Below are 23,507 nucleotides of genomic sequence, written 5' to 3' on the forward strand. Positions count from 1 at the left end.
TAGGGATTAATTTAAATTCTGTAAAACTCTTAGATGTAGTACGGATAAAATCTATCTTTTTATAGATAAATATAATAATATAATTAAAATTAATATATTATATATTTTATTTTATTTTTTATCAGTAAAAAAAAGGAGGAAGTGACACCTCAGCTCCATCGTTACTGTTTTATATTATATATAGGTTAAAATTAATATATTGTATATTTTATTTTATTTTTTATCAGTAAAAAATGAGGAAGTGGCAGCTCAGCTCCATCGTTACTGTTTTATATTATATATAGATATAGATTTCATAATGTTTAATGTTTTAGCTATAGTAAAGAATCCCACATCGCAAGTTGGTTAAAAAGAAAGAAAGTGGTCAAAAAGTTGTATATAAAAAAGCAAAGGGTGCTTGCCTTAAACAAAAATGGCATAGTGTAGTTGGTTTGGTTACTAAACCAAGGTTGTTCTGATTTACCCGTTTATTCATATTTATAGTGGGTCAATATTATTAATCCCAAATATGTATAATCAGACCGAATAGATGGTTGGTTCACGATTGAACCGATTGAACAAGTTAAACCGACCAGTCTGATTCGGTTTTAAAAACATTGTGTTTCATACCATGTGTGTTTTGCTAATCACAAGATGGAAAATGGACGATCTTGCATTTTCCTATTATGCTATTTCTAATAAAATAAAAGAACCCAAATGGATAAGCTATGATGTAAAGGATAAAGTAAGAGGGAAAGATATCCATCAAGTTCACATCTTAAGAGTTTCTGTGTTTCTTTGTCCTGACACTTATGCATATGTGCATATTTATGAAGAGCAGAAGAACTGTACAGATCAAAATCATTATAGTGGATGTGATGTAAAATCTACGATAATTCATACACCAGGGACAATCCATGTTCAAATATAAAGATTATATATCTTCAACGAGTATATATTCCCAAATTTCATACATGCATATCAAGAAGCTATATGTTTCAACGACTATAAAGCACTAGAGCTCTGGATAGTATGCTAGTCACATGAACTATTTGTTATAGTATGGATGAGATTAAGACGATGTTTAGAATATGTTCCATTACGTGCAAGTGGGAGATGTTATGATTTATTCAGGTTATGGACCGAATAAATAACCCAAGCAAAATGGAATCAGGCCAAGCCCATCCAAAAAGATGGAGGATTAGAGTTAGATTTTTATAAGCTAAACCAAGGCTATAAATAGATAGTCACTTAACTATAATTAAGAAGAGTTGATCCTAGACAATACACAATTCTCTTGTGTCTCTCCCTCATCCCGCGCCACCCTCCCTCTGTCTCTAACGTCTGCTTTAGTTCATGGATCCATCGTTCTCACCTCGTGACTAATATCTATGTGGGGTGATTCATGACCGGTGATACGAGATCGTGGTTGATTCTATTCTTATGTTATTTATCTTCCCAATAGGTTCTGCTATACAAGAGGTAAGCATTAAAATCGTGTTTGTATTAGGATTATTGGTTAAGAGAATCCCTCTAATAAAAAAAAAGTATTGAATAAAACTTCGAATATAAATATTTCATTGCATTTGATAGAATATAATGTCACAAAGCAGCGATCACGATACATAAGTTCTACATAAAGATACCAAAATACTATAAAGTAGTGTATTCACAAATTAATTCAGCACGTTGAAAACTATACATGGTTGCTGGGAGTAGAAGATGCATATAAAAATTAAAGAAGGAGCATGAAGATTTGAGCTGGCGAGCTCACTCATATTAGGCATTTTCATTCCACCTATATGGAAACTTACTTTCATCGAAAACCTTGCCACATGAAGTAGCATGGACCTTATTATAAGAAGAAGGTCAAATGTGCCATTTCTATGAAATATAATATAAAAAACGAGATTTAAAAATAATAATAATAGAGATTAAAACAAACAAAAAAACATGCATAACTAGTAATTTTAACATAGCTAAGTGATATACCAAAAATTAAAGAAAGAAACACTTTAATATCAAGACCTCAAAAAACAACTATTTATAAATAGAGAACATGGATACAATAAAATCAAGAATTTTTATTTGTTTTATTATCCAAAAATCAAAATTTTCATCTCCATTTCATTGAAATCTTTCTTAGTATACACTCTAATTAAAATCATTGAAAATGGAAAATCTTAGAAGTTAACATAATTAATATACATCTATAGTTATCGGAGGAAATAGGAAATCGATATATTTAATTTGTACTGGAAGATAATTTGTGCGTAAAATATCAACATAAAAAAATAAAATTTAAACTCACATTATAATAATTTCGGTGGAAACTTTTTATTAAGCACACTCGTTTTTTTTTTTCGACAACACAAAACTTAATACAACTAGCTCTAATAGAGGATTATTGTTGCCCATATACTAACTTATAAAAACCACATATTCTAACTATTCCTTCTACCACAACGTGCATCAATCCAAGACTATATTCTCTTAATCTTAATTTTACACCTCTTACCAATAGTTATGCATTGACTTTTGTTTTTTTTTCTTACCAACTCAATTAATTTAATTTGTCATGCGTCAAAAGAACATGACCCTTATCACGTGAAGCTTCACATATTATTATTTTTTTATAAAATTAAATTTATTAATTTTAGCATTGCCTTTTTACACTTAATTTTCTGTGAATCACATATGAGCTCACAATTGACTGAACGCATCAAATTTCAGCGGCTTCATGAAAATATATGTAATTAGATCTTATGTGTTCACGTACTTTAGTATCACCTCATTTGATTCTTTGCTAGACAAGACAACAGACTTATTATCGATAAAAATCTTTATTAAATCTCGTTATGCCATTTGAAATTCCTTTAACAATCTTCGGATACATATTATATGACAGACACATGATGTTGCATCGACATATTTAGCTTCACGTGTAGATAATACTACGATCGGTTGCTTCTTTGAACTCTATGTGAATATCGTGTTACCCAGAAAATATACAAAACCAGTTGTACTTTTTCAGTAATCTTTGTCACCGGCCCAATCATTATCATTGTACCCAACTAATTTGAAATCATGCGTAGGCACAACAGAAAAACTAAAATTTTTCTATTTTCTTATCACATAGAACCCGTTAATCGTTATTTCATATCATAAATATGTTAACCTTAAATACTTTAACGAAGATCTATCTATTGTTGCAAACGACGTGCTCTCAAAGATCTTCTAATATACTCAACAAACTAGATCAACCCAATATTTTCTACATACTAATCAACATTGTTTAGCAATCACGAATAGAACTCCTCCAACGGTATCCACACGAACTAAGAAATGAATGAATGGACGAGATAAGTAATTTTGTGTTGAAAATCATAGAAAAGTTGACCCCTTTGGAGTAGGGTTGGCCGAAATACCCTATAGGATATTTATAGGTTTTATTTTTTTAATTACACTTCTAATTCCATTAGATTTAATTAATTAATAAGTATTCTAATCACATTAGGTTAACTTAATAGAAAATAAAATTACTAATTCTATTTTATATATATATATATATATATATATTAATATTATAATTCTAAATCACATTAGAATTTATATTTCCTTTTAAGACTATAATTAATTTAATTGATTTATTTATAGTTATAATATAAATCAATCAAATAATCTATCCTACTTAATAGTGTGATAACAACCCAAATTATTCTTGAATAAGGAATAAGGGAAAATTAATAGCAATAATGGCAAACCATTATTCCTTCTAAAAGAGATATTTATGCATGATTAATATGGAATTAATGACAATTATTACAGGATTAATGCAGGGGTGAATATGCAAATAATGGAGAAAAGAAAGGAGTTTCTATCATTATGCCACACCACGTGGACCATGGCGAGATACGCCATAACGAGATACGCCCGATGAGAGCGAGTAGTGGAGACCCGCCATAGCTCTCAAGGAGAGCGTACATACGCCTTGACGGATCAAAGAATACGAAAAGACGCCTTTATTACCATCCATGAATGGGAATAAATACAATTAAATGGTAATTAATAGCCATTAAAGGAGAATAAAGACTTGATTGTTCGAATACCTCAACTCTGAGGGTTTCAATGCTAAATACTGGGATTAATGGAGAATTGATAGCAATTAAAGACGAGTAATGACACGACTCTTCACCTGCTTCCCCATTAATGCTGAAGGTTACAAAAACCTATATAAATACCCCAGCTTCCTAGGATCAAAGGTACACTTACTGATTCTCTACTTTTGTGCTTACAGTTTATTCTCAGAAATATTACTGACTTTGGCATCGGAGTGTCCCCGGCCGATCCCAACGGCGCCTCACAGGGAAGTGCTCCGATCAAGGATTTTTCCACAAGTTATCAATTGGTGCGGTGAACGTGGATCTCTAACAAACAGAAGATCACAAAATCTTGATTGTATAGAGTTTCACAAAGAACAAAACAATAGAGTCAACGGAATAGAAATCACAATCTCAAACCTTGGCTCAATCAGTACAACAAATTTATCCAAAGATACAATTCTCCATATATTGGTGGGAAAGAGTTTTCTACATTAAATCTGGAACTTTATGATGAAAAAGATAAGTTTCCTCCCCTTTCTTATTCCATTTTTAATTAAAGAAAATTGAGATCCCTCACTCTTATAAAGTGCTATGAATATCATTACATGTTATTATGATAAATCTAATAAATTGTGAAAGATAAAGTAATAGACACAAATCTTTCATTAAATCTTGCATGCTCAATATGCCTTATATTTTTATGCATGACGAGTATAATATGTCATTATCATTGAATTAGTACAAGATGCATGTATAAGATCCGTAATCTTTGAATTTTAAAAAAATTTCATCCATTCAAGGTGATTTTATCACTTAATATTAAGATATCATAAAAGGCTCGTGTAATTATAGATAATTTAGGTTTGACCAGTCTTTTGGATGAACATGCATATAACTATTAGAAGAAATTACAAAAATAATATTTGGTTTTTCTTATACAATTCACCATCGATGTATGGCTTTTCTCATATATAGTACTTTTAATATCAGAAATTCATATTTTTTAATATTGTTTTGTCAAACAGTTATTTCATTCCCTTTTTTACAAGGATGTGTTTATTCATAATAAAAACTGTTTATCTGACATTGTCAGAATTTCTGTTACCAACATAAGAGACTTGAAAATATTGAGTCTATTTGTGATTATCCTATAATTGTCCCTAACTATTAAGGCCATTATGGGTTGATGAATTACCAAATTGGATAAACAAAATTTTCATGTCCTTAACTAACTACAAAATAGTGCAAGTCAGTTTCGGATCAGAACACTAATTTATGCAAAATTCTTAGGATATACATGAAAGTTTCTTAGAGATTGTTTGGATGGTAGTATATGAAGGTAGATGATGATGAATTTTGAGCAATTTTCCTTACATCCTAAATTGGAGGAAAATCATGGTACATGTATTTTTCTTCCAAAATTACCCTTTGTATTTATTTTATTTATACAAATGAAATGATATAAGAGTAATTTCATATATAACTATATTAGTTTAATTACACTTCATCCAAACAAGGCATTAATAATCTCTGAATGTCATTAATGCATGGATGCACAATATTGATTGCAAGTAAATAGCAACTATGTAAGATATCTTTATGGTTATGATCGTTATATGTGGTATTATTAACACAATCATGAATAAAATTCTATTTTGAATTTGTTTGACATATAATATTTACTCGGTTTTATCCTTTGACTAAGTTCATTCTAGAGTCAGGGACCAACGTAAAGGAATTACTAAATTGATTCCAAGATGAACTAAGAATTCCATAAAGAGACATTGCATCGTACATGATATTTGCCAACAAAGGTCAATGCAAATAGTCTTTCACTATGAAGTCAGTTCCATGGATCAAGCCATTGATCCCCAAGGTAAGTGAATATAGTTTTTATGCCTTACCACAATCTTTTAATAATGGACAGGATATGCCCCACTTCTGGAGTTCTTTTAGTACTAACCCATAAGTACAAGGGAATCACTAATACTGTAACAAGCGCCAAACACTGGCATGAAAAATAAAGCTCAATCCAGAGAAGTGTATATTCGGAGTCACTTCAGAAAAATTCATTGACTACATCATTAGCCAAAGAGGAGTTAGAGCAAATCCAGATAAAGTAAAAGCCCTACGAGGCAAATGGCGAAAAGAGCGACTAAATAAAAGCCCTGCAAGGAGAAAGGTGAAAAGAGCGCCTAAATGAAAGCCCCACAAAGGGTGAGAAAGATCCAGAGGTTGAACGGGCGGATCATCGTACTAGGAAGATTTTCAACAAGCATTTCAAGGTACAAAACAATTCCTAGCAGAACCACCCTTGATGAGCAGACCAATTTGAAGGGGAGACCTACATTTGTATCTATCTGTCATGGATAAAGCTATGTGCACCGTGGTTATTCAAGAAGAAGAAGGTCAACAGTTCCCCATCTATTATGTTAGCAAAATGTTGAAGGATGCGGAGACAAGATATTTGAAGCTAAATAAAATGGCTCCAGCGGTTGTGACAATATCCATCTGTGTCAAACCGTAGTTCCAATCATAATCTCAACATGATCAAGATCAAGATCAAGAGCTGGCTTCACCACCACAATTCAAAATTGAACACACGGATGATGAGATTGAGAGGCGAGTGTATGCTGCTATAGATAGACAAGAGAATAATGCGGAAAGATATGCCATCCAGTTAACAGGAATTCGCCATTCACAGTGCGGATCCTGGGGTACGAGGCGGACAAAATGTTTAAAGCTTCCAACTTGCCATAATACAAAGGAGAAGAGTCAATATAAACGGGACATTACATATCCCGAACCCAAAGGAGGGGACCATGTAACCGTTGGAAGGAACGCCAAGACGTATTACAAGTTCCATAGAAGAAATGGCCACCAAATTTTGAAGCTTGCTGGGAGCTGGAAAACTAGATAGATTTGTCCAGAATAACAAATAACAAAATGACAAGCAGATGGACTAGTGTATCAGCCACCCATGAAAAAAGCAAAAATATCCACTCTAGATAAAACATCCCTCAATTGCCCCTTTTGCAGAAATAGGTCCAGTAATCTCTCCACATACATATGCATTGGTAGTAACAATGACGATTGAAGGATGAGAGATGAAATGAAGCGAGTAATGGTAGACACGGGCAATTCTTTCAATGTCATCACCAGAGGTGCATTCGCCAAACTAAAGGTTGATCCGATCCAAATAGAAACAACCATTGTTGACATCATGGGAGTGACAGGTCACACTATCCGAACCAAGGGCCAGGTAACTTTGGAATGCAAGCTAGCGGATGATGATCAAGCGTGGATTGGTGATCTGGAGTTCTCTATTACGGATGGACAATTAGCTTATAACATCATTCTTGGGCGGCCATTCATCTCAGAGGTTGTAGCCCTAATTTCCATCCGCCGTCTGGCAATGTACATTCCCACCAGCAAAGGAGGAATAATGATTAGCGGGAGCCAAAAGGTGGTTCAAGAGACCTACTTGGCGTCGCTATCGATATGCCCACAATTCAAAGATGACCAAGGCGAGGAAGATGAACTTGTCACTACAACTTTGGGCGACACGAAAATGTTCCTTATTGCTGATGGAAAGCGGGTGCGGATCGCCAAAGGATTAAAACCTGAGATCAAGGAGGATGTTACGAAAGTTATCATTGAGTCTGAAAGCGTGTTTGCATGGAAGAATGAGATCCTCACAAGAGTAAGCCCAGGTGTGATTACTCATAAGTTAAACATCATGGAAGATGCAAATGCAGTTGCTCAGCAAAGACGGAACCATGGGTCTAAAAATCAGTATTTTTACGTATTCTTATATGTGCATTAAACTGTTATAGTATCCTATATTTTATAATTTATTCTTTCTCGCCATACTTCTTATATTCATTTGCCTAGTTTTGTTCTATATCTTTCCAAATTCTATAGAAGAAGAAATAGCAAAGCTGAAGAAGGCAGATGTAATCAAAGAGGTGATATACGCCCAGTGGCTGGCGAATGAAAATTTCCACAGACGGATCAATTACCTCAAAGATAGGACAATTGATCCCCATCACGGGCGGATCCCCTTTCCACAAAGATAAGAAACACAGACCCTCAAAAGCTTTCAAATGAGCTTAACTCTCTCCTCAAAGACAGGAAAAATATTGGTCACCATCAAAAGCGGGTTAAAATTATCTCAAATATGAGAAAATTACACCCTAAACTTTCTCCTCAAAGATAGGAGAACAATAATCTCAGCGGCGGATCGATCTACCTCAAAGATAGGAAACGATTGGTCGCCGTCAGAGACAGAGTTAAAACATTTCTCAGACATGAGAACTTTACACTCTCAAATACTCTTCCCAAAGAAGAGTCTCAAGACCTGGCGGCGGATCGATTCACCTCAAAGATAGGAAGCAAATCGATCGCCTAAGGCAGCTTAACTTCCTCACCAGGAATAAAAGCTTCTATCCTTCACAAAGGTTCACACATTGGGGTACGGTTGGCCACCTACCCTAAACAATCGGAGAAATCCTAAACCAGATTCTAAAAAGTTACTTGCTAAAAAATATAATGCATTAGTAAAAATAGTTCTAAAAAGAAAAGGGTTCATCCAAATCAATGAAGCCTCGTCTTCATCCAAGTAATGAAGCCTAGTCTTCATCTCCAAATAATGAAGCCTCGTCTTCATCCAAGTAATGAAGCCTAGTCTTCATCTCCAAATAATGAAGCCTCGTCTTCATCCAAGTAATGAAGCCTCGTCTTCATCTCCAAATAATGAAGCCTCGTCTTCATCCAAGTAATGAAGCCTTGTCTTCATCTCCAAATAATGAAGCCTCGTCTTCATCTCCAAGTAATGAAGCCTCGTCTTCATCCAAATAATGAAGCCTCCTCTTCATCTCCAAGTAATGAAGCCTCGTCTTCATCTCCAAATAATGAAGCCTCGTCTTCATCCAAGTAATGAAGCCTTGTCTTCATCTCCAAATAATGAAGCCTCGTCTTCATCCAAGTAATGAAGCCTCGTCTTCATCCAAATAATGAAGCCTCATCTTCAACTAAACAATGAAGCCTCGTCTTCATCGAAGTAATGAATCCTCATCTTCATCATAGAAATAACGAAGTCTCGCCTTCACAAATGCAAAGTAAAACACTTTGGAAAATGAGTAAAAGCTAAAAAAGCAAATGCCTAGAGTGTCAAAACCCCCCACAAAATACACAAAAGTCCCTAAATGGCTGATCATTCTTACTGATCCCTAAGGGCGGGTCATTCTCCTCAACATGGCAGAACTGAAGAAAAGAAGTCCCTGAGGCGAATCATAATCCTATGCGGTAGGAACAAATGGTCCCATAAAGGGCGGGCTATTCCCTTTCTAAAAGAAATATAGCTCTCAAAAAGCCCCTAGAGGCTAACAATCGATACGGTTGGCCACCTATCCACGAAGAAGAAAAAATCCCTAAAAGTGCATTATATCTATATATGATCCAATCTAGGGCGGGTCCACTTTCCTCAAAGATAGGACAAAGTGATACCCCATCTAGGGCGGGTCCACTTTCCTCCAATATAGAAAAATAAAACACCATTTAGACAGCCCTAAAGAGCTTTTTATACCTTTAGGGGGGCTTCTGATAACAACCCAAATTATTCTTGAATAAGAAATAAGGGAAAATTAATAGAAATAATGGCAAACCATTATTCCTTCTAAAAGAGATATTTATGCATGATTAATATGGAATTAATGACAATTATTACAGGATTAATGCAAGGGTGAATATGCAAATAATGGAGAAAAGGAAGGAGTTTCTATCATTATGCCACACCACGTGGACCATTGCGAGATACGCCCGATGAGAGCGAGTAGTGGAGACCCGCCATAGCTCTCAAGGAAAGCATTCATACGCCTTGACGGATCAAAGAATACGAAAAGGCGCCTTTATTACCATCCATGAATGGGAATAAATACAATTAAATGACAATTAATAGCCATTAAAGGGGAATAAAGACTTGACTGTTCGAATACCTCAACTCTGAGGGTTTCAATGCTAAATACTGGGATTAATGGAGAATTGATAGCAATTAAAGACGAGTAATGACACGACTCTTCACCTGCTTCCCCATTAATGGTGAAGGTTACAAAAACCTATATAAATACCCCAGCTTCCTAGGATCAAAGGTACACTTACTGATTCTCTACTTTTGTGCTTACAGTTTATTCTCAGAAATATTACTGACTTTGGCATCGGAGTGTCCCCGGCCGATCCCAACGGCGCCTCACAGGGAAGTGCTCTGATCAAGGATTTTTCCACAAGTTATCATAGTGTAATTTCCGGCCCCTCTAATTTTCTTTTCTTAAAATTAGAACAATTTTCAATTACCATTTTGTCCTTCGGTATTAATTCTTAGTGTGACTCATTAGGTTTTTATCGCAACTAGTCGTATACATTTATTGCAATTAACTTCAACAAATCAATTCAATCAAAACATATGACAGAATGAGTGCGTAGACTATCTTACTAGAGCCGTCTCATTTTTCTAGAGCCATAAGAAGTGAGATTGATTCCGACCTTTTACCTTTCAGTATTAGATGGAACCCTGCTTCTAATCTGATTGATGCGGCCAATAATTTTTAAGTTGAGGTGTCGGCCTGGAATAAGAATGTTTTTGATAATATTATTGCCTGGAAAAGGACTCTTTCTTAATCTTATTGCTGGTGTGGAGTGGAGCTTGGTAATCCATTCTGATGACAACACTTTGATACACTTCTAAAAAATTATCAAACTATGATGGAAAATTTCGTCATAAATCGCCTAATTCCATCACTAAATTATTTTAGTGACGGAAATTAACTGTGGTTATATCGATCGGCGCAGATTTCGCATACGTTTTTTATGATAGAATTTTCTGACGGACCGGTGACGGAATTCCGTCAGCAGTGGAGTCGAAATTCTGGACGAAAAAAACGTTACGTCATTCACTAATGCTTTTACGTCACAAAATTATGACTGATCACAAAAACGGAAATAAACGTTAGGACATCCTTACGTTATTCACTAATGTTTTTACGTCACAAAATTATGACGGATCACAAAAATGGAAATAAACGTTAGAATTTTTATTCCGTCATAAATAAAAAATCTCAAACGAAATTCCGTCAATACAATGTTTTTTAATACTAATAATGCATTTAAATGAATATTCATTTTATATATCATATAAATATACTAAATATGAATATAATTTAAACTAAAATATATTAATATAAAAAAATATAAAATCATATAATTACAAAACTAGGCTAGTTATTTGTATAATATTCTAATAATCTATGTTTTTTTATAAAAATGTCTCTAAAAACGTCGACGCACTATGACGGAATAATTTTCGTCTCGCATTCCGTCACGCATGACCGTGGGAATTCTCCCGCTAGTTCATTTTGACGGAAAATTTCATCCTGTCTGAAATTTCCGTCTCAAACTTTGACGGAACACTTAGTTACAGAAATCCGTCTAAGCTTTGTCACGGAAATAATTCCGTCAATATTCCGTCATAGTTTGACAATTTTCTAGTAGTGATATTCTTGTGTTCCCTTCAGGTCGAGATTGAGAGAACTCTGTTGCATGAGGATCTTTTTTGGTATCGGAAGTCTAGGAAGACTTGGATTTCTTAAGGTGACAAACACTAGATACTTTCACCTCTCTACCATTATTCGATGTCAGCAAAATCACATTGAGGCCATCAAATATGATCATAGAACATGGTTAGATGAAGAACATGACATTAAAAATTAATCTTTTCCTTTTAGGTTTCTTGGCTCATAGCGGGCTGGTCACCGTTAATTGCTTTCCCCAGCTGAATCGGAAGGATTTAAGGATGACTTTTGATACTGTGTCTTATAGAGAGGTGAAGGAATCTATGTTCGACATTGTCGCTACTTAGGCGTCTAGAGTCGATAAAATCCCTGCTATTTTTTTTATCAAAAGCATTGGTCGGACGTCAATAAGGGTCTGTCAACTACTCGGGCTAACAAGTGGGCATCGTGGTTCAATTATCTACGTGCAAAAGAAATGAACACAAAATTAAAAGTTTTCGAGAACTCCCTGCAATCTTCAATAAGGCTACCGACATAAGACAAGAGAAACAAGTTTTCTAGATTAGCATTCACAATAAGTTGGTTGTTTGATTTGAACAAAATCTTATCGAGGAGGAGCATCTTGGATCATCTAAGAGCTTCTCTAAAACTGAAAACTCCAGCCTAAAAACATACCAACCACCAGAGTGAGACGAAGAAAAAGCTCCCAAAAACGTCCACTTGAGTCTTGAATCACACTCCCAACTCCTCGAACGTAAGCATAAGGAGAATAAGGGGCATCAAAATTACATTTCAGCTAGGGGAGGGGACCAAGAAGCAGATGATTAAGGGGCGGTGGCATTTGGGTAAATAAGGGAAATATGCATTTGAGCATCCTGCCAGTCCATCATTGAAGACACCGCCAAGTTTAGAACAACAATAATGGGAATAGGTGAATTCTGCCACACTAGAAGTTTCATGTTTCTTGAAACCCCCCAAGTCACTGGCAACACAATTTCAATAGCCCCGACTATCGACTTCAGCAGAAAATTCACAGCCCAATTTTTTAAGTTTAGCAGTCAGACCGAGGCCTGCCAAGAGGAGAGACAGACTAGACATGTGTTGTCGTCATGCACGTCACCAACGCGTGAAGATAGTCTTCAGAGTAATGGGCACAACATGGATAAATAGGAACAATATCAACACCTCTAAACATAAAAGCCTTCAGGATGGCAAGCAGCTGGAAATGGTCATCCAGTAGAGGTCCTTCATCTTGGCGGTAACCTTGGCCGATCATAATTCTTCCACTAGGGTTGCACAGGGCCAAACGAACAAGACAAATTGTTTATGAGTCTAAATCCGCTCTTTATCAAATACCTGCCAGATTTATCCAGGAATCAGAACCACCCTTCTTCACGAGGGCAATTAGAAGGATGGATTTGGAGGATGGTCATTCAATCCCTCAAAAGAAAAAAGTTCAGTAGTTGTTATTCCAGCCAGAATGAGACTCATTCCAAAGGTCACTCACATAGGCATCCCCCATATCCTCAATAATTGGAGTTTCGATGAACAGGTTCCTAACGTCTGGTAGCCAGGAACTAGACCAGAGGTTAAGGCTATTACCAGTTCCCAATTTAAGACTGCAGCCAGCTTTAAGGATAGGGATCGCCACATGAAGACTCTTCTAAATAAAACTCAAATTAGAGCTAATAGACGCATCCGGAAAGCCACCATTAGAAAATGACCTTGCTTTGAAAATTATCACAACCAAAGACGAAGGATTACATGTTTGAACCAATAAGTTCTTTCAAACTTCTTTTTCATCCATCTTCAATCCAACATCAAATTGATATTGAGAATGAGATTTGATTATAGTTGATTCTCCAACCCATCATCAAACTGTATTCTTATTTTGATGAATACAATTTTTTTCATCAAATTTGATATTAGGTCAAAAAAATTGATGCAACATTCAATAATATTTTATTGTTATTTTCTTATTTTTTTTATTTTTTTTGCTTATTTTTTTATATATAAATATAGTTATTGTATATTTTGTTTTATAATATTATTATTTAAAAAAATCTTGTGTTTGGAGAGAAAACATTAGGAAATGGATGGGAGAAAAACATTAAAACAGATAGAAAAAAAAACAACAGTGAGAGAGTGTCTAAAGTATCCTTTAAAGATACTTTGGATAAAGCCAATACGAAGTGTGCCACGTGAAAGCTAGGACTCTTTCTCTCGCTGGCCGCCTCACGTTAATTCAATCAGTTAATTGTGCAGCTCCCAATCACATTATGCAGGCTTGTCAGCTTCCGGATCCTGTGCTTAATGATCTTGATAAGATTAACCGTAGGTTCCTGTGGGGGGAAGCTGCGGAGGGAAGAAAGATCCATCTAGTGCCTTGGAGTGAGGTTTGTCAGCCGAAAGATTATGGTGGTCTGGGCATTAGGAAAGCTAAGGACAATAATAAAGTTTTATTAATGAAACTCCTTTGGCGTATGTGGCAATGCCCCTCCTCTCTTTGAGTTCACCTTCTTTGTGGTAAGTATCGGAAAGACAAAATCTTCGAGGGCCCAAAGGAGAGAGTTGTCAATTGTTCCTTCCTCTGGAAAGGGCTTAGTGCCGTGTTTGCAGAGTTCTGCTTGGGGGTTGGTCTGGAGGTGGGTAATGGTAAGACCATTAGTTTCTGGTTTGACACCTGGATTGGGGATAAACCGTTAGTAGAGGTGAGTAACTCCCCCCCGCCTAGTGATATCCGTAACTGGAGGATTGCCGATGTGGTGGACTCTGAGGGGGACTGGATCTGGTCAAAGTTTGATACCTTCTTTAGCCTGGAGACTCTCCTTAGAATTCGGGGAGTGAAGGTTAGTAATCAAGAGGAAGACATGGATAGGCATTGTTGGGCGCTGACTAATAATGGAGTTTATTCTTGCAAATCTGCCTTTGAAGCTTTTACCCTCAACAGGTCCGATCCTCCCTCGGATGTTTGGAAGTCCATTTGGGCCCTCAAAGTCCCTTACCGTATTAGGAGTTTCCTGTGGCTGGGAGTTAAGGACAGGTTGCTTACTAATTCGGATAGGCACAGACGGCATTTGGCGGACTCAGGAGCTTGCAGTAGATGCAGAGGCTATGATGAGACCTTATGCCATGCTCTTAGGGATTGCTCTAAGAGTAAAGAGGTTTGGAAGAAAATTCTCCCACATCATATTTTCTCTTCCTTCATGGCCCACTCTGTAAATGACTGGTTCTCTGATGGTATTAGTGGAAAATTACTGGCTTACATGGAGCATGGTGACATTTTCTTTGCTATCATCTGTCACCAAATTTGGAAGTGGAGAAACAAGGAGATTTTTGGTAATAAAACTGTGTTTATTCTAAACTTTGCTGAATTCTTCTCGAAAAAACTCCCCTCTATTATTGAGAGTTTTAAAGGGGATTCCCTTGCCAAGTCTACCCAGATTAGTGACGTCTAGACCTGTCCACGGGCCCGGGTACCCGCTCGGCCCTCCCAGGCCCGTGTCCCTTGGACCGGGTTTGGACAATAAAAATTGTTCATCGGCCCAGCGCGGCCCAGGCCCGCCAAAGCCCGCCTATTTTTTGGGCAGGCTTGGGATTAATAAAAATAACACGGACCGGCCCAGCCCGACCCGCTTATTAATATTAATTAATAAATATATATTTATATATTAAATATTTATTTTTAAGTATAATATTTATTTTTTTATAATTAATAATTATATATATATATATTTAGGTGGGCTTATATGGGTTGGGCTCGAGATTTGATTTTTAAGCCCGAGCCCAGCCCGGCCCGAGCCCGCCTAAATTAATTGTGGCTGGGCTGGGCTTGGGCTAAGCATTTTTACTTAAAAACCTGACTGGCCCGGCCCGAGCCCGGCCCAGCCCGGCCCATGGACAGGTCTAGTGACGTCCATCTCGTGGGATGGAGCAGGCCGAGAGATGGGGTTGTGAAGTTGAATACTGATGGCTCCTGCCTCATCAATGGTAAGATTGCTGCCGGAGGTGTTCTTAGAGATGCGGGAGGCGCCTGGCTTTCTGGGTTCACCAAGAATTTGGGGTTGGGCTCTTCCTTCTCTGCGGAGCTCTGGGGTATTCTCTCTTGTATCAAGCTTGCTAAAAGACTGGGCGTTAAGAGACTATCTGTGGAGTCTAATAACATGAATGCCATCAAAATGATTTCTGATAATCATGCTATTGGTCTTAATAGCTGCAACCTTATCAAAGCTATTAAAAGGCTGTGCTCTTCTTTTGAGATCTTAGAGTTCAGTCACATTTTCAGAGAGCAGAACCGAGTTGTGGATCGCTTGGCTGCGGCAGACCATGAGGGGATGTTAGATGTTACTACCCTTTCTGATCCCCTATCTTTCTCTCTTCTCTTCTTTTAGAGGATAGAATTGGGGTTAGCTTTTTTAGGCTAATCCGAGGTTAGTTGTTCTTTGTTTGTTTTTTCTTCCTTTCCTGTTTCTAAAAAAAAAAAAATTTTTGATGAAATGGGTTGGAGATGTGTTACCAGCGAGCCATGAAAACCACTAATTTTAGCTAGAACATTTTTTTTTTTTTTTTGTTCAAAAAACATAGATCGAATTTTTGAAGGTTTACTTTTATAAATTCCCCAGATTGACCCAACTGCGCAGCCCGCAAGCAATCTCCTGCATATCTTTTTCGCGCGTTCTAATTCAGCATTCCTTACATCTCAGGAACCCTATAAACTACAAACTTCCCTTTGATTAAGACATTGTATCTGAATAATCGAATTTTTTTGGTTCAAATGATTGCTGTCTCCGTGAAGCCATTGTTCATCGCCGTCTTCACACTCTCTCTCTTTCTCGCCGTCATTTTGCTCTCTCCTTCTTCATTTTCTTCGACCTTGGTTCCTTCTTCAGATTTCTCGTCGTAAGTACAGATATTTGCTGTGTTAGATCTTTCTTAGTTGTACTTTCATTGAATTCATTTCCTTTGTAGCAAATCTGGTTTATTTTTTTGGTAATGGAGAAGTCACTTAGACGCTTTCAATTTTTCTAAAGTAGAGGGGATTTGCATATATGGAGTGTTAAAAGGCTTATAGAGTGGAGGCCTTGCAAATGGTGGCTTCAAGGACATCTTACTGGTACCAATTTTTCAGTTTCTCTCGATTGCTTTTTTATGTGGCTTTGTGCGTATGTGAATCGTCAATTAGAACAGGTTGAGTTGAAACATGAGCTTAAACTAAATTGATCGATATATCTATTTTTGCGGTTCGTTTTGTCCGGCTGTATCTCTTTTTTGTTGCTTCATTTTCTTTAGCTGGGTTCTAACAATCTTATTACTTGGATAAAAGAATTCAACACTGCCCATGGAGATGCAAGTTATTGATGAGAACTTTTCATTTTTCCGTACCCTGCTTTACTGTAGTTAATTTGTGTAGTTCCAAGGACTGTAAGTATATGTAACAAATCCATCCATCTTTTGCCCTGTTATGCAATTGGGAACAACTCTAGTGCTTTAGAAGAGATCTAGATTGTGTTTGTGGCGCCAAATAGGAATTGGTTTGGGTTAAAAATAATGCTCCTTAACTTTTTTATTCTGAGTCAAATTTTAATTGGTTTTCATTGCAGACAATTGCATTTGGTTTTTGTTGAAATCCTGCAGTTTTGCCAGCAAAAAGTAATGGATTTATCCGTGTGGATTGCTATGGTGGCCTCAATCAGATGAGAAGAGATGTCAGTATTTGTAGATGTTTATGTCCTAGTGAAATGCTTGATGGTACATACGGTTGTGCTAAACTGCTCTTTGATGATGTGTGCAGTTCTGTGATGGTGTTGGTATTGCCCGTTTGCTAAATGCAACTCTTGCTTTGCCAAAGTTTGAAGTAGCTTCATATTGGAATGAATCGAGGTAACTATTCATATATTTAACCTCCTAAACTTTGATCTCTTCATAATTTGGGTTGAATATTGGAACATGGTTTATGCTGTTGTCATTTGAGTATATATATATATCTTTTGCTATTAGAAGAAGTTCACAACATTTTTCACTTTTAGGCAGAGCAGTTTGCTTTTCTTGTTTTGATGAAATAGTCAAAAGATTCCAAGTAGATTGTAACTGTGAATTCACTGTTTCTCATTCCTTTTATATGGTTCAAAATGAAGTCTAGTTTCAGAGGTTTAAACATGAACTAGAACTCCTTTGTGTTGTCTTATCTTTAAAAGCTTACGCTTTTCAGAAGTTGTCTATAGCTTACTGTATACTGCTCGTTTGGAACTTAGATAGTATTCTCTTAAAGGAAATATTCTGAAACTGATATATTTGATATAAAGTTATATAGTTAAAAAGGTTCAGGTTTATTAATTTTTTTTTTCTTTTTCGTTTTTCTTTTGGTTACGTTGATGTGTTTTGATTCTTATTTATTAACCATTTTGATATATAACTCATTAGTTTTACCTCAGCGGTTTTGCAGATGTATTTGATGTAGATTATTTCATTCAACAATTAAAGGGCTTTGTTAGAGTTGTCAAAGAATTGCCACCCGTGGTTGCATCAAAAGAACCATTTCACGTAGACTGTAGCAAACGCAAAGGCCAATTTGATTACATCGAAAGTGTTCTTCCATCACTATTGGAGCATCATTATATTTCAATTACTCCAGCAGCAAGCCAAAGACGGGATAGGTAGGGCACTGAGGTTTTGTGTTTATGCTTGATGTCACATCCATGCCATTATTCCTTGGAACTTTACCCAATTTTATTGTCTCATAGATTGCTTCTGATGGCCATAAATGTCCAGATGATATAATACTGTATGGGAATTCTCACAAGATATGAAGTTCATGTCACGGGTCATACTGAAATGCCAATACTTGATTCGTTTTTGTAGGTATCCTCAGTATGCGAAAGCTGCACTTTGTCAAGCTTGTTATAGTGCATTACGCCTCACAAGATCACTGGAAAAGAAAGCCTCGGAGCTTCTGGAAGCTATACCAAAACCCTTCCTGTCACTTCACCTTCGATTTGAACCTGATATGGTAGCATACAGCCAATGTGAATACTCGGCCCTTTCTCCTGTCTCTATAAAAGCCATTGAAGCTGCAAGGGGAGATAGAAAACCATGGACTGGAGAGTTGGCCCGTACATGGAGAGAACGGGGCAAGTGTCCCCTCACACCTAATGAGACTGCACTAATACTTCAGGCACTTTCTATTCCCACAAACACAAATATATATCTTGCGGCTGGGGATGGCCTGATGGAACTTGAAGGGTTAACATCTGTGTATACCAATGTTTTTAAAAAATCTGCCCTTCTTAGCAGTGAAGATTTCTCAAGCATGCATGGAAACACAAAAGCTGCCTTGGATTATTATGTGTCTATTAACAGTGATTCGTATATGGCTACATATTTCGGTAACATGGACAAGATGGTTTCTGCCATGCGAGCTTATAAGGGTTTATATAAAACCCTATTCTTAAGCCGAAGAGCTTTTGCAGAGTTGACTTTTCAGGGATTGAAGGGGAAGGAATTAATGAAAGCCTTGTGGACAGCTCATAAAGAAGATTTTGTCATGGGAAGAGGATCTGCCTTGCCCGACTGCTTTTGTGAATTCAAATTGTAACCTCAATTTTCTGAGTTTTGGACTGGTTTGACCATGTGTTTTTAGTTTCTTTTGTATCGGAATATCGAATATTTCTTGTTACCTTGCGAAGATTTGGGTCAACAGAAGGTACTAGTATGAAGTACTGCTGCAAATTGTTGAAGTAGGAAACAACGTCAAACTATAACTTTTCTTGGATTACTCTAGTAGAGACAGAAATTCAAATTATAACTCTTATAATTTATCTGAAAAAGAAAAGCTTCAATTCCTAGTTCAAATAAAACTTAAGCAGATTTGTATACTTGTATACTTGTAAGCAACTCATCAAGAAACTATCGTACTAATCAGAATGTAGGTACAGGAGATTGTATGGTTTTAACAAGTAGAGAAATATTTGTGTATATTGTCGCTGCAACATCTTGTGATCCTCTGTACATATGTATGAATATTGCTCTTAATAAGATAGTTGAAACTTGGTTTCAGTTATACAAACTATAGGTATTCTAAAATCAACATTATAACTAAGCTTGGATTACTTAAACCAAACTTAATACAAAAGTGAAAAGAATGGCTGCAGCAAAGAAATGGTGTTGAGTAAATCAAATAGTTCCTCGAGTGTTTTTCATTCATTTTCTTGCTAATATTTGTAGCTACCAAATGATGGCAACAGAGAGGATCAATTGCCAACAAGATGTTAATGCAGTGAGAAGGATTATGGGACAACTCCAAGTTCTCCCTTGTGTCCAAGGATGCATTTGCTGCCATTTCACACCCTACAGGTAGAAAAATCAATTTACCTGCCAAAGTAGAAAGAAGAAAAAGGTAGTCACAATATTCCAAAAATTCCTCAGCACAGTTACAGTCTAGTCCAATTCTATTGGATGAATACATCAAATTTGTCAATGAACTTACATGTTAGTAAAAGCAAATCCACATTATGTGTCTCTGTACGGAACTGATGCAGGGGATCTCTTCTCTCTCTGAGCTGCATCAAATTCAAAGATGCACAAAAATGATATTCTGGTGCTGTTGCATACCTCCATATAAGGAAAGACATGTCCCTATGCCTTGTTGACTAATACATACAACATTCTGTACACAATATATGTAACTGCTGCACTTGCCTGGTGTTCAACTCCATACCATAGCGCAAAAATGATTCCTTCTAAAAGTCGATCTCTCCTCACACATCATATGCGTGCCCTGTATAAATATTTAACTGCAAATGCTCATGCCACATTATGCTGGGTAGCATCATCTTCAGAAACAGATAACTGTACATAAGGAAAATGAACCATATGTGGAAGCATTTTCCAGTAGACCCTCGTCAAGGTACTGATATGTGTCCTGAAGCATTACTAGCCCCACCTCTTGACGAGACTATAGCAAAGGTCAGGTTTTCAAACGTCCATCTCAATCCTATCTTGATGAGATTTTAAGGTCATCCACATCTTGGATATGGAGCTTGAACTGTTCAACCAAGGAATGCACAATAAGAGAGGCCTCTGAAGTTTTCCCTTGATAGAGGAACTGGTCTAATTTATCAGAGTACTTGACAGCAGTTCGCAATTCTTGCTCGTTCAAATTACAGGAGATGATATTGTTCCAGTCCTGTAACCTTCCTTCCACACGAAGACCATGTAGCAATGCTACAAAAGAAACAGAATCGGGAGGGAAACCCTTGCTAATCATTTTATCACGTAATCGGAAAGCAGATTTCACCATGTTATGTCTGCAGAGGCAGATGAGAATAGAATTATGGGCAGCAGCTCTGTGATCCCATCCATCTGATATCATCATTCCGAAAAATTCCAGGACTATAGAGTTCTCATTCTGTTCAAACTTACATTTTTCACAAAACCAAATATTATTTGTTAAACCATTAATCAAATAATTGAAGGTAACATCGTTCGGAACGCATTTGTCTAATAACATTTGCTCAAAAAAGGAGCAAGCTTTTGTGAGTTTACCCTGCTTACAAAAGGAACCGATAAGTATAGTGTATGTTACTACATTTGGCTCAAATCCACAAGACCGCATCTCTTGCAAAGTTTTTTCAGCCATCCTGAAGTCTCCGTGATGACAAAATCCACTAATTAGACAGGTATATGTTACCAGATTTGGTTTGCAAGCTCGTTTCACCATCAATCCAAAAAATTTCAGAGCTCCATTCAAGTCTTTCTGCTTCATATAGCCATCTATGATAGTGGAATACGTAAACTCATCTGGAGAACGAAGCTCACTTGTCATTCGTTTAAAGAATAACAGCGCATCATTCATCATTCCAGATTTGCAATAACCCTTTATCATGGTATTATACCCTACAACACCAGGGTCTTTACCCTTTTCAATAGTGAGATGGAAGAGTTTCTTGGCCTCATCAAGATGACCGTGCCTTATATATCCATCAATCAATGTGGCCATCCCAAATGCATCAGGGGCTACATTTCCATCAAGCATCTCCACGAGAAGGAGCTTGGCAGCAGGAAGCCTCCCTTTCTTGCAAAGTCCACTCATCAGAACATTATATATATGTGCATCAGGCAACACCCCCCTCTCCACCATTTTATCTCGAACTGTTAATGCAACATCAACTTCCCCTGCAACAACAAGCCCATGGACAAGTGATCCATAAGTAACCAAGTCAAGTGTATATCCTCTTTCCGACATCTCAACGAGCATAGTTGAGGCCTTAGCATGATCCCCATGTTTGCAGTATAGATGCATTAGAGGGGTATAACTGTAATTATTCGGTTCTAATCCTCTTTTTACTGCCTGTTGTAGAAGTTCTTCAGCTTCATTAATTTTCCCAGCTCTACATGAATGGCTAATCAAAGAATTAAAAGTTGCCATATCAGGTTCACAACCACTCTCGCTTATCCATCTCAATGCTTGAGCAGGTTCCATTTGACAACCATGCCTAATTTGAGCATCCATGATAGTATTAAAAATATGAACAGTTTTAGCTATACCTCTCTCCTTCATTTCCAACAAAAGCGTATCAACTGCCTTAAAATCACCAACCTTACAAAATGCATATACCAAAGCTCCAAAAGTCTTCACATTAGGTAAAAAACCCTTTATTTTCAATTCCTTGAAAAGCAAATTAGCCCTTTCTGTATCACCTTTCTTGCAAAATCCATCAATTAGAGTGTTATAAAACACAATATTAGGGACACAACCCTTTCCCCATAGCTCCTCGATCAGCTTCCTACCTTCCTCTACCCTACCTTCCTTGCATAAGCCGTTTATCATAATACAGACAGTATAATTATCAACACCACCATTTCTATCATTCATTTCATCATACACTTTATGTGCAACCTCAAATTTCTTTTGCTGCACTAGCATATAAAGCAACGAATTGCAAGCAAATACTTCAGGCACACAATTATGAGCATCAATAACATAATGATATAATTCAAGAGCCTTATGGACCAACCCAGAATCCGCATAAATGCGAATGACAAAACTTAAAGCTTCGGTTGTAGGTATGATATCCTTGGATTTCATTGTGTTCAACAAAGTATCGATCTCTTCAAACACTCTGTATCTTCCTAAGAGCTTCAAAAGTGAAGAACAAGCAAACCCATTAAGGGACGATTGCTTTGATGCCCAATGGAAGAACTTTAGACCCAATTCTGGGTCATGAATTTGATCAAACAGGAAGTGCGCAACCTCTGAAAGTAGGGTCTCGGTCTCCCCATATGGTATATCAAGAGAGTCTTGCCATTGTGGATCGGTTCTGATGATTTGAATGGTATCTTTGACGAGTTTTTTGACTTGGGGTGTAAAGGGAAAGCGAGAAGAAGTGGGTTCTGGGTGGTGAAGGGGTTTTATGCGAGAAAGGAGAGTTTTAGACATGAGAAAAATCAAGTTTAGATGAGTTTTTCAGGCTTAATGAATTTGTGGACTTCGATTTCAACTATTTGAATTCAAGGGAGAAAAACATCAAAAGGGTTTTTCAGGGGTTTGTTTGTTCTTACCTGCTCTTGTTGTGTAGAATGGGCGCAAAAGCAGCTGCCCTCTAATAAAACTTTTGGCAAAAATACCATTACCTCCCTCAGCATTTCGATTTTGTTGGATTAAGTTTTTTATATTTTATTTTGACACTTAACATTATTAATTATTTTTAGTCATATTATTCTAAAGGGAAATTTATAAAATTGGGTCAAATAGGAGACTTATTTATATATTTAGACTACTTACCCAATCTACTATCTATGTAGACTATATTTTTGTGACTATTTCAAAATACCTCAAACCTTTCATCTTCACTTTCCCCTTCCT

At 36.7% G+C, this 23,507-nt stretch overlaps 2 protein-coding genes across 5 annotated transcripts; one reads left to right on the forward strand and one right to left on the reverse strand.

Annotated features, from left to right (window-relative positions):
• The first annotated feature begins 16,168 nt into the window (after nt 1-16,168).
• LOC136222327 (O-fucosyltransferase 13) lies at nt 16,169-19,355 on the forward strand. Of its 3 annotated transcripts, none has more exons than XM_066009972.1 (6): nt 16,169-16,546; nt 16,678-16,760; nt 17,282-17,352; nt 17,439-17,527; nt 18,079-18,300; nt 18,506-19,355. In XM_066009972.1, the coding sequence occupies exons 1-6, from the start codon at nt 16,422-16,424 to the stop codon at nt 19,236-19,238; spliced, it is 1,323 nt and encodes a 440-aa protein (XP_065866044.1). In that variant the 5' UTR covers nt 16,169-16,421; the 3' UTR covers nt 19,239-19,355. The 3 variants fall into 3 exon arrangements, with proteins under 3 accessions (XP_065866044.1, XP_065866045.1, XP_065866046.1); XM_066009973.1 differs by having other exon boundaries at nt 16,681-16,760; XM_066009974.1 differs by lacking the exon at nt 16,169-16,546 and having other exon boundaries at nt 16,681-16,760; nt 17,248-17,352.
• A 259-nt stretch (nt 19,356-19,614) lies between these two features.
• LOC136222326 (pentatricopeptide repeat-containing protein At1g52620) lies at nt 19,615-23,198 on the reverse strand. Of its 2 annotated transcripts, none has more exons than XM_066009971.1 (2): nt 20,130-23,198; nt 19,615-19,990 (listed from the first exon to the last, which is right to left on the reverse strand). In XM_066009971.1, exon 1 carries the CDS (start codon nt 23,079-23,081, stop codon nt 20,637-20,639), a length of 2,445 nt encoding a protein of 814 aa, XP_065866043.1. In that variant the 5' UTR covers nt 23,082-23,198; the 3' UTR covers nt 19,615-19,990; nt 20,130-20,636. The 2 variants fall into 2 exon arrangements, with proteins under 2 accessions (XP_065866043.1, XP_065866042.1); XM_066009970.1 differs by having other exon boundaries at nt 19,615-20,014.
• Nucleotides 23,199-23,507: the final 309 nt, after the last annotated feature.

The sequence above is a fragment of the Euphorbia lathyris genome, chromosome 3 (genome assembly GCF_963576675.1).
Source record: "Euphorbia lathyris chromosome 3, ddEupLath1.1, whole genome shotgun sequence".
Taxonomy (NCBI): domain Eukaryota; kingdom Viridiplantae; phylum Streptophyta; class Magnoliopsida; order Malpighiales; family Euphorbiaceae; genus Euphorbia; species Euphorbia lathyris.